This window comes from Lontra canadensis, unplaced genomic scaffold (assembly GCF_010015895.1).
Source record: "Lontra canadensis isolate GAN:19392208 unplaced genomic scaffold, GSC_riverotter_1.0 scaffold93, whole genome shotgun sequence".
In the NCBI taxonomy this organism is placed as follows: domain Eukaryota; kingdom Metazoa; phylum Chordata; class Mammalia; order Carnivora; family Mustelidae; genus Lontra; species Lontra canadensis.
The window spans coordinates 945,697-957,868 of NW_022631087.1; the positions used below are offsets into that span (position 1 = coordinate 945,697).

The window sequence follows — 12,172 nt, forward strand, 5'->3', positions numbered from 1 at the left end:
AAGACTACAGTATTATGAGATTTTTCCAACTTCATTAAAAAGGAATCTTCTAGAACATGGTAATATGGTAGCCTCTAGCCACTGTGGCTATTGAGCACCTGAAATGTGACTAGTCCAAATCGAACTGTGTTGAAGTATAAAGTATATAACTAATTTTGGGGATTTAGTGTAAAAAAAAAAAAAAAGGCAAATATCTCATTAATAAAATTCATTTCACTGTTGAACTTTTTTTATATTTGTTTGCCAGCACAGTTCTAGAATACCAGTCCTTCATTTCATGTAATCTAGAGTAGTGTTGTCCAGTACAGTAGCCACTACCACATATAGCTATTGAACACTTGAAATGGGGCTAATGGGATGAGGGAGCTGAATTTAAAATTTTATTTCATTTAAATGTAAATAACTGATGGCTATCTTATTGGACAGTGCAGACCTACACACTTGAGTAGTGAGTTTGGAACTCAATTTAAAAGTTGAGAGAGGCATGTAGAATTGTTAAGAAATTATTTAGAAAACTGTAAATTTCATTATTAATAATTGTAACAGTTTTTTGACTCAGGCAGGAAAGGGCACCCCTGGACAAAGTGGAGACAGTTTGAATCTCAAAAAGAATAATGGCAGGGGTGCCTGGGTGATTTAGTCAGTTGAATGTCCAACTCTTGACTCAAGTTATGATCTCAGGGTTGTGGGATCGAGCCCCTTGTCAGGGTCTGAGCTCAGTGGAGAGTCTGTGTAAGATTCTCTCTCTTCCTCTGCCTCTCCCCGACTTGTGCACTTGCATGCTGTCTCTCAAAAAATAAGCTAATAAAAAAATGATAGAAATTGATTATAATACATTGTATAAAAAAATCATGAGCCCTAGTGGTAGTAAGAAAGGTGAAGAGCAGAACTTTTTGTAAAAAAGTTCGTTTTTTTACAGAAGAATGCCAGCTAATAGGTGCAGAAGGGATGAGAAAATCTAGGGAGAAGTCATTGTTTTGCAACCACCACTATAATGCTTGAAACCAGATAAAAATCATCAATGAAACAGTGTAGGAGAACAGAGTATTCGTTCACTATCAGAAGATTATCCCACAAATTGCTTAATAACCAACCACAAAAGGGAAAACTATCTTTAGAGAGATTGATGTATTGCGCCAAGCGATCAAACATGGTATCACCAGTTAACAAGACACACTGGTATTATGGAGCCTCCTAATGAGTGTAATAGCAAGCTCCTATGTTGTGTTCTTGCCAGAAAGGTTTACTCTGAATTTATTATGAGGAGACCATCTGAGACATTCAGAGTGTGGGGTATTCTATGAAACACCTGGCCTGGACTCTTAAAAAATATCACGTCATAAAGGACAAAAAAAGCCAAGAGACTCTTCTAGATTAAGAAACTAAAGAGACCAGACGACCAAATGCAGTGGGTAATCCTTAGTCATATCTTAGGAAAAAAAAAAGAACATTTGGGGGATAATTGGGGAAGTTGCAGTTTGTGTACATTAGGTAATACTGTATTTTACTTTGGGATGTAATGATACATTGTGGCTTTGTAAGAAAATGTCTTGGTTTTTAACAGATTCATATTAAGACATTTGTGGGCTTAATGACATGAAATCTGCCAACTTGAAATGTTTTGGGCAAAAGAAAATGTGACAGGTGTTAAATTGTGAATCTAGGTGAGGGGTAAATAGGTGTCTAGTACACTATATTTTAACTTTTCAGTAGGCCTAAAACGTTTTTAAATGAAAAGAAATGGAAAAAGTGTGTCCATATTTATGAGAATAAGGCCCCAGCACAAGATTTGGTTTGAAATAGTCTATTAGATAACTTAGTTTTTTGCCAAATTAAATAAGTCATGTACAGTTAATAATATATTTAAAGTCCTGTGTCCTGAAATTATTAGTTTGTGGCTTGTATGTCAAAGAAGAAAATCAGACTGTTTTCTCTTATTAAATGATGTCATTCATTTAAAAATTGATGACCTTTTAAAAATATTTTTGAAGCAGTTGCAAGAGGTCAGAGAGGTGGGATATTGTCTTAAGATCTCTAGGGCACTTACACTGTTGGGAATGCAAGTTGGTAAAGCCACTTTGGAAAACAATGTGGAGATTCCTTAAGAAATTAAAAATAGAGCTTCCCTATAACCCTGCAATTGCACTACTGGGTATTTACCCCAAAGATACTGATGTAGTGAAAAGAAGGGCCATCTGTACCCCAGTGTTCATAGCAGCAAATTGGAAAGAGCCAAGATGCCCTTCAATAGATGAATGGATAAAGAAGATATAGTCCATATACATAATGGAGTATTATGCCTCCATCAGAAAGGATGAATATCCAACTTTTGTGTCAACATGGATGGGACTGGAGGAGATTATGGTGATTGAAATAAGTCAAGCAGAGAAAGTCAAGTATCATATGGTTTCACTTACTTGTGGAGCATAAGGAATAACACTGAGGACATGGGGAGATGGAGAGGAGAAGTGAGTTGGGGGAAATCAGAGAGGGAGACAAAGCATGAGAGACTGTGGACTCTGAGAAACTGAGGGTTTTGGAGGGAAGGGGGTAGGGGTATGGGTGAGCCTGGCAGTGGGTATTAAGGAGGCCATGTATTGCATGGAGCACTGGGTGTGGTATATAAACAATGAATTCTGGAACACTGAAAAGAAATTTAAATATATAAATTAATATTACTGAATTCTCATTTAAAAAAAAAAAAAAAAAGATCTGTAGGGTAAAGCTGTCTGGTAATAGCAAGGTCCAGATCCATACAAAGGAATGGAAGACTGACATCGCGTGAAGGAGAGTGCGTGGCAGGTGAAGTCAAGAAGTTGTGGGATTATGATCATGAGTCGAGTATCTAAATGGACAATGAAGCCTTCCAGAATAATGGAGAACAAAAATACTTATCGTAGTCTAAGATAAAGAAAGGTAGGGAAGTGGTTTAAAAGGTTAATTAGTAGATGCCTGCTTTCAGGAAGGAGTAGTTAGGTAGTTGGATAAAATGGGATGATCGTGTGAGTCTCAAAGGAGAGATTTCTACCTTTTGGTGGTAGGGGAATAATTTGAAAGTGGTGGTAGGTATAAATGATGGATGAAGGAGAAAAAGCAGCTAATCATTCTGAACGTTAAGTGGGAAGCTAAGTTCTTGAAAAGGGGCCAGGTTCCAGTTGAGGTAGGGAGGTACAGATGAAGTGTTAGTGAAGACACTTAAAATGAAGAGGAATTTATTTACAATGAAATGGAATTCTATAGGACTTACTGTGGGAAGAAGAAATACAAAACTATTTAAGTTCTAAGATGCCCTACGTATTTTATTTTAGGGACTAAGTTAATAAGCAATAGCAATCAGCTTTTTTTTTTATATGAAAATGAATTCATTCTGAACTCCAAGGAAACTGACTTAAAAATGTCTTTGATAATGTTTTATACTTTTGAGCATTCTCATCTAAGATGGTAAGAGATGGATTTAAAAAGCCATACCTTTTCGGGACACCTGGGTGGCTCAGTTGGTTAAATGTCTGACTCTTTTTTTTTTTTTCCTTAAGATTTATTTATTTGAGAGAGAGAGAAAGAGTGCACATGCATGTGTGGGTTGGGGGGAAGAGCAGTGGGAGAGGAAGAGAATCTCAAGCAGACTCCCTGCTGAGCATGGGGCCTGAGGTGTGGAGCTGGATCTCACAGCCCTGAGATACCATGACCTGAGCCGAAATCAAGAATTGGGAGACTTGAGGCATCTGGGTGGTTCATTTGGTCTGACTCTTGATTTCGGCTCAAGTCATGATCTCAGGGTTATGAGATTGCATCCCCCATGTCAAGCTCTGTGCTGGGTGTGGAGCCTGCTTAAGATTCTCTCGTCCCTCTGTCCCACCTCCCCACCCTTGCGCATTTGTATACGTGCTCTCTCTGTGTCTCTCGCCAGATAGATGGATAGATAGCCAGCCAGCCAGCCAGCCAGCCATATCTTCTTTTTGAGAAAGGAACCAGTAAATAATGTTTTTTGTATTTTAGGCATTTGGATTCAGTCCTCAGTGATCACACACGAAATTCTGCTGAAGGCACGGAGTATTTCAAAATGCTTGTAGATGTTTTTGCTCCGGAATTTCGAAGGCCAAAGAATATACATCTTCGAAATTTCTATATCATTGTTCCCCCTCTGGTGAGTATTTTTAGTGATTTTTTTTTTTTAAGTTAGAAAATAGATCCAGTTTCTTTATAGCAGGAAATGCATATAGACTTTGTTACTTAAATGTGATCTCAGTGAATGCGGCCTAGGAATTTTACTTAACTAGCTATGTAGAATGAAACTTATTTTACAGTTGAGATGGATTTTTGTTGGTAACTGCTGGAAAAATTTAGTGTTATTTAAATTGAGTGTACGCCAGTTTACATACACACACACACACACACACACACACACATATGTGTATATATATATACATACACACACACACCATAATATCTTTGGGCTGATTATACTATGTAATCATTTTAAGTGATGAACGCAGACTTATTTCTAATTGTTAAAATATGAAGTTATTTCTCACACATCTCTTAAAAGTATTACTGTTTAAGGACAAGTTCTTTCTATACAGTAGTAAATACTAACATTTAGATGAAATTTTAAGTGCTGCTTCATAGTATAATAGTGTGCACTGCTCTAATTCTATATAGTTGCCGTCTAAGTACAGCTCAGGTTACTCCAAATCACATCGTAGAGTTGTTGCAATGGGGAAAATGGAGTCAAGAGATTAGAGCGGCATACTAGCAGTAAGAGTTATGTTTCCCTAAAGATTTCTATAATGAAACTGTTTTTTAAAAAATTTGTAAATGGGTAGCTCTAAAATCTAAATATCACTAGACAAATGTAACTTTTGATTACATCTACTTTGATCAAGAGTAATAAATTTTCATATTGCTGCCTGACTTGTTAACGTAGTTTCTTACATATTACTATCATTTTTGTCCTTTGAAAGCAGTCGATGGTCTGTGGACTGCTTTTTTCTTTGTAAATGTTCTTTTCTACTCTTTTGTAATATGTTTATTGTTCATGCTCTAGCATAATTGTTAATGCTTTATCATAATTATGTGTTGTAATTGTGATGTAGCAAATATTATCTTTTCATCCTAAAATAGTGTCAAACCGGAGGCCAATCTGTCTTGGTTATGCTTTTATAACAGTGTAGTTAACTTAGGGTGACTTGTCATTAGATTTCTTGAAGTTGAAGGACGGTGTACTGAAACCATAGTAAACAGCAGATGCGTTAATGGAGGAGTGGAGTGTTGCCGGGCCGCTGTCCGAGCCCATCAGCGACGGGTGGGTGGACAGCACTACAGGGATGTACAGGACACAGTGCTTGTGCTTGAGTTTGTCATCTGATTCCAGAAGAAAGACAAACATCAGTGAGCTACCCCAAAAAGATTTAAGTAATAGTTGGTAGAGATTTCACGAATCTAATTAATTTCCCAGTGAGTTTCTCAGGCAAAAAACCTGAGACTGGATACTAAGTTTCCAGCACAGGCTAGTATAGTATCTTTCACAGTGCATCACAGTGATTCCTGAACATGTCTCTTTTCCCTTCTAGAGCTGTGCTATCCTTGTATAGCCACAAATGGCTACTTAAATTAATTCGAATTTTATAAAATAAAAAAAATCTAGTTCCTCTGTTTTGCTAGCCATATTTCAAGCACTCAGTGACCATATATGGCTAGTGGCTTATTGTGTTGGACAATACAGATACACAGTATTTCTCTCATTGATGAGAAAGTGGCTCTAGAGTATGGACTCTTTGATGGCATTTTGTAGGAGTTGAATTTTTAGGGAAGCATTTTTGGGGGGAATTCATTTATCCAAATGACTACTAATTCTTTTTAACCATAAAGAGTATGATAAATAGTATTTAGAATGAAGTGGCTCCAGCTTTCACTTAAAGTATGACTTTGGACAAATTACTCAGCCTCTTAAACCTCAATGTCCTCATATATGGGACACCGTGCTTGGGGTATGTGGTGATTGGTGATTAGGGCAGTGCTTGTTAAAGAGCCATTGAAAGATACTGGTACAGATTGTGATCTCCCGGGAGTCTCTTTATATGAGGAAGATGTCTAAAATCAAAAGGACAGGGACCTAGAAAAGATCCTGTTTATAATTTTTGAAATGTCTGTTTTAAGAACTAAATTCTGAAGATACTCCAGCACAGTTGTTTCTCTAATATATCTTTTCAGACCCTCAACTTTGTAGAGCATTCCATTAGCTGCAAGGAGAAATTGAATAAAAAAAATAAAATTGGAGCTGCTTTTACTGATGATGGCTTTGCCATGGGTAAGCTTAATGGAATTGTTTTTCCATTAATTTTATGGTCACCTATTATAATGGATTTTTAGAAACACTTGCTTAATAAGACTGTGTGCCCTTTGTAGATTTGTTTTTCCTGAGCAGTGTTTACTCTTTATTTTTTAACTGGGTCATCTGATTAGTAGTACTTGTTTTCCATTATTTTATAACTATCATTCATTCCCCCTTGGTATTGCTAATCACTTAGTCTGTTGGACCTAATATTTAGACTGTGTCGTTGTGGTGGTTTTAAGAGTTTTCTCATCTTGTGTTGAGTTTCCCTGTAGCTTCCTCAGCTGCTGGTATTTAGCAATGGAAGTCTTTCCCCAACCTTCCATCCATGTTCTCTCTAAGTGATCTTCATAGCCTGTTTTGTTTTGTTTTTTTTTTTCCTTGATTGGCTTATTTTTAGTTCTTTATACTTTGGTATCTTTTTTTTCTTTAAAGGAGTAGAATACAACTTTTGAACTCTTTATAATTTAGCTTTGGTTTTGCTAATCACTTAGGTGTGGCTTACATATTGAAGCTTTTGGATCAGTACCAGGAATTTGACTCACTTCACTGGTTCCAGTCTGTTAGAGAGAAGTACCTAAAGGAGATAAGAGCAGTTGCTAAGCAACAGAATGTGCAGTCAGCTAGTCAAGATGAAAAACTACTACAGACCATGAATCTCACTCAGAAGCGCCTGGATGTCTGTCTACAGGTAGAGGAGAGTAATAGTCAAATCTGCTTGATAGCTGAAAAAACAAATCCTAAACCCCCTTTTAAACAAATGAGATGAATAGTGGTAATTATATTTTTTAAAAAATGGCATTTGGAAGCCATTTGATTCCATATTAAAAATGGATGGGATTACTTCATTGAGTTTCTTTTTCTTTCTTTTTTTAATATTTTATTTGAGAGAAAGAGAGTAGGAGCCAGGGGGAGGGAGGGAGAAACAGACTCCCTGCTGAGCAGGGAGCCTGACCTGGGGGTCTGTGCCAGACCCAGAGACCATGACCTGAGCCGAATGCAGCCGCTTAACCAACTGAGCCACCCAGGCGCCCCAGCTCAGTTTCTGTATTTATGATTTATACTAAAGCTCTTTAGAAGTTATATAGATCTCTAATAATTTTAATATTTTGCTATAATGTTTTCAGCTTTTATTTTACTTTTTTTTTAATTTATTTAGGAATTTGAATTGCTCTATTTTTCACTGAGCAGTGCAAGAATTTTCTTCAGAGCAGACAAGACTGCAGCTGAAGAAAACCAAGAAAAGAAAGAGAAAGGTCAGTGAGTGGCTTAAATTTGGAAAGGCAGTAAATCTTTCTTTAATAATAGCCACAAATGTGGTAGTCAGAATCCCAGCTTCCTTTTCTTTTTGGAAAATAAGAAATACCTTAAAAAAAATAAAAGTACAGCCTACATGGATAATTTGTGAAACCAACAAGAAATTTACATTGTTTTTACATTTCATTCTGGGGTAACTTTTTATTCATTTTCATCTTTTCTTAATTTAAATAAAATTTAGCAAGTTTAGATTTTCTTTCACCCTTCAACTTGTGGCTGACAAGAAGGAACCGATTAGGCGGAACACTAAGTGTTTTCTGAAGGCAGAGCTGTTGATAACTAGACACAGACTGAATGAGACGGGACAGGTGACTGAGGAGGTAGTAAAGCACTTGGGGCTCTGTGTAGTGTCGTGGTTCAAGGCCTCCCGCCCTCCACCATAGCCAGAATCAGAGCGCAGTGTAGTCCTGATAACTGATTGTCATATCCATGAACTGGGTCGTTACAGAAAGGATCCTACCCATTGTATTCTTTGTAGGATGATGTAAATTGCTTATTTCATACTTAAGGACTCACATGATACATTTCTCTCAGATAAAAAATTTAGGAACAGTTGTCTTCCCTGAAGAATGGATATTTCTTCTTTTCTGTTCCAGAAATTATTTAACTTAGGTTTTCCTCTTTGCTTGGAAGCTCAAAACTAAGTACAGCAACTGAGTTGAGTTTTCATGTTTGCCCTTTTTCCTGTTCTCTTGTATTTCATAAATCAAGGCGTAAAACTTAGTATTTCATAAAATGCTTTATTAATCTTATTTTGTTAAATTTTAAGATATGTATATATTTTACACTAAATAGAGGTGATTCTCTTGGGTAGACCACTTATATCAATTAACGTATTCCCTGATAATGTTGCATAAATTAAATATTATGTTAATAATTTGGATATGCAAGCATTTTTGGAGTCTAGACTAAGTAATAATCATGTGCTTGAAAGTGATTTCATGCTGGTACCTGGAAGATGTTCAGTATTTCTTACATGAATAGGTCATTTTCTAAAGCTAAGGTAAATTGGAAGAATTTGAGTGAGCTTGATCTAAATTTTGAGGAAAGTCAGTTATTGCTTAGGTTCTGCTTAGGTGTTTTCCTGCCAGAAGCTTGTCTCCAGCTGAGCTTACTGGGAAGACCCTGCAGACGGCTTAGATCCTTCCTTTCAGGCCTCAGGCATCAAGACAAACCTTTGCGTCTCCGTGGAACTCCTTGCTTTGGACTCTTTTTAATGAAGTCTGTGATCCTGGTTGATGCATTTCACCCATATGTTTGGGCTCTTCTGTTTTAGGACTCTGTCTTAGCTAAAGTTGCTCAGATGTGTACTCAGAGCTGCAGGAGACATGAGATAGTTTTCCTCTGTTAATGAAGTATATGCATGTGACATTTTGCACAAAAAAACCCAGGAGTTCATTTTATGTAATTATTGTAAAAACCTGCTTTAAAAAATAAACTATAAACCCAAATGGAAAGTTATTTATTCTGGACAATTTTTTTTTTGTTATTTACTTATTTGACAGACGGAGATCACAAGTAGGCAGAGAGGCAGGCAGGTAGAGAGAGAGAGGGGGTAGGAAGCAGGCTCCCCGCTGAGCAGAGAGCCCGATGCAGGGCCTTATCCCAGGACCTTGGGATCATGACCTGAGCCAAAGGCAGAGGCTTTACACTGAGCCACCCAGGCGCCCCTATTCTGGACAATTTTATATGTGAATTTGTAGCAGTGTTTCTATCAGTAACAGCAGTGCACTGTAATAGTGATTTGTTGGCCTGACTGGGGGAACCAGCCAAGAGGCAGCATGCCTTCAGATGTGTGTGAGACTCCACCCCGGAGGCAGTTGTGATTTCTCACAATTCTGTACCCTTAGTAAGTACTGGTCAGAATATTACATTTGCAATAGTTAGCTTAGATTTCTAAAAAATTAAGGTAAATAACTCAATATACTTTAGGGAACTACTGTTAGGGAACTATTTGGTAGGTGCCCATTTTCTTAATTTGAAATTTAGCAATGCAGTCCTTCTCAATTTTTGCTTAATTCATTTAAAAAAATAAACATAAATCTGTCTGTTGTTATTTTTATCCATGCTTCCAGAAGAGACAAAAACAAGCAATGGAGACCTGTCCGAGAGCACTGTGTCTGCAGATCCTGTTGTGAAATGATACTGATGGTATGTGTTGCCCGTCTGAGATCATCAGGATCGTGTCAGTACTGTTACGGGTGAAATGATGTTAATGAGTTAATGAAGAAGTGTTTCCTGGGCAGCATCTCTGGTAATCGGTGGATGTTGCAACTCTTTAAAGCAGTTCTCCAAAGTTAAGTCTATCCTTCTTCCAAAGGCTCTCTTTACATTTCACAAGTGGAGAATGAGGTTTTAAATGCGATTTTTTCCTGGACTTTAGGCTGGCAGATGTGCCTGTGGAGGTTTATCTGAAGTGAAGCCATGGAAGGGCCACTCTGCATTCCTGAACGGCTGCCTCAGATCTCTTGTAATCTGTGTGAAGGTTTTTCATTTGTATTTGCATAGGTCTTGGATCAATTTTTGTCTTAGTAATTGGAAATTCAATGCATACACTATGTATAGCCAGCAAATACATGTTTAAACAAAATGAATGAAGTCTGAAATTTATGAAGCAGACATACCAATATTCTTACAGCTGGAATATTTAAAGATGGTTTTGATAGTAGAGGTGAGGCACAAGTATGTTATGTACCTTCAGTGTACAGTGTAAAGTTGATTCATTGTTAATTTCATGTGACTTATAAGAGCTGTTATTGTCTTTTAATAAGACATTTTATAACTAGTTTACATCGCTTTAAGAACAGGTAACCTCCAACAACTGCTTTAAATTGAAGATTTACTTAATACTCAAAATGAAAGAAAATTCAGAGAAAGCCATAGAGTCCTGCTTGAAGCTTCAATTTTGGTTGAAGGCACTACATATGATATCAGAGAGAATTATATGGATTTTTATTTCTACATCCAAACTCAGGTTTCTTCTACATTAGGTTGAATTGAAATCTTGGTGATGGTTTGGGCAGACTTTTTCTTTAAACCAAGCATAATCTAAGATACCAGATTAAGCACTGTGCAGGCTTTTAAAAAATTACCACTGTGATAATAAAGTTCTAATAAATTAAATAATTTACTGATTTAAAAAGTACAGTAAGATTTTGAATAAATTTAGTTCCTGGCAGGCTACTAGCTTTATTTTTGTAAAGATTACATCAGTTAATAATTATATGGTTAATCATGACCTATAATCTTTTAATATGATACAGTGATACTTTCAGAATGGAAACAAAGTACACATAATACTAACATCATTTGGGAAAACTTGATTTTTCCATTGCACTTGCCTGTTAAGCATTTCTTCGGGTATATCCTGCAAGATTCTAGCATTTGATTTCCAGCTTTTGGAATAGGTGTACAGTGCCCTATCTGTATTAATTGGTTACTGGCAGGGTAGCTTTCCCAGCCCAAGATAAACACTTTCACTGTTCTGAGTCAGAAGAAACAGAATAGGTAGGAAATGTTTTTTGTTTATTATGTAAACATGATTTAACAGAATTCTGTACAATGGATGGATTAAAGGCATTTAATATTTCTAATTCATACTAACTGTAGAAATGGCCCTAAAGCATGCTGCATAATTAGTAATTTATATTTTCATTATAAATGTTTATATTAATGATCTTGCTTTGTATCAAATTCGTCACCATTTCATTGCAACGATATTGTTCTTTCTGTTTTTTTTTGTCTCTGACTTCCCTAAAATAATCTCCTTTAATAAGGATAGAAATTGCCATTGGAAGAGAATCCAGTGTCTGTATTCATTATCCCCACATATCAGTTATTATCGATTTTATGAATACCATATAGAGTTCATATGCTAACTCCATGGACATGTACAATTAAGAAGAAAGTGATAATTATTTTGCCATTCACTCAAAATAATGTCACTGCAGTCTGCGTAAGTTACACATATTTGAAATAAAATCTCTGGAAAGATTAAGCATACTTAAATGTTATTTAAGTGCAGAGCAATAGAGCTTGAGTGTTTCACACCAGTTAATCCACACATTTAGATGATGGTTTTCTTTGCTAACGTATTGTTAAATATTGTTTTCAGACATACTGTAATTTAAAATTAGTTTGAACATTTGTTGTAAATTCACAAAAAAATTCAATGTTCAAATTCTCAGGAATTAAGGACTAACCATAACTTTGTCAGTTCTAATTAAGTTTTGTAAAGGCAAGTTTGTTACCTCACTTGAGTGGGGCTTCGCCCTCCCCTAATTCTAAGAAAATATAATATGTATAATAAAACATTAATAAATACAATTTCAAAAATTTACTTCCCCTGGATGTTTATGTTCAAAATTGAATGTCTTATACCAGTACTTCTTATCATTAACCTTTTTGGAGTTCACTTTAATAAAATATAGGGAATCTATTTCTAAAAAAAATCCTTGCATGTACATAGCCAGAAATTTCAAGTATAAAATTGGTATTGGTTCCTCTTCGTGTATCCCAGGTGAA

The 12,172-nt window shown here is 36.2% G+C and overlaps 1 protein-coding gene across 2 annotated transcripts in view; it reads left to right on the plus strand.

The window, feature by feature from the left end:
- Window positions 1-11,241, plus strand: part of WASHC4 (WASH complex subunit 4) — a 60,795-nt gene extending 49,554 nt beyond the window's left edge. The window contains exons 29-33 of one of the 2 annotated variants that reach the window (XM_032836489.1): window positions 3,997-4,144; window positions 6,211-6,307; window positions 6,826-7,022; window positions 7,491-7,587; window positions 9,724-11,241. In XM_032836489.1, coding sequence (XP_032692380.1) covers window positions 3,997-4,144; window positions 6,211-6,307; window positions 6,826-7,022; window positions 7,491-7,587; window positions 9,724-9,791 — 607 coding nt within the window. In that variant the 3' untranslated portion in view covers window positions 9,792-11,241. The remainder of the gene's footprint in view (window positions 1-3,996; window positions 4,145-6,210; window positions 6,308-6,825; window positions 7,023-7,490; window positions 7,588-9,723) is intronic. The other variant, XM_032836490.1, reaches the window with a different exon arrangement.
- Window positions 11,242-12,172: the final 931 nt, after the last annotated feature.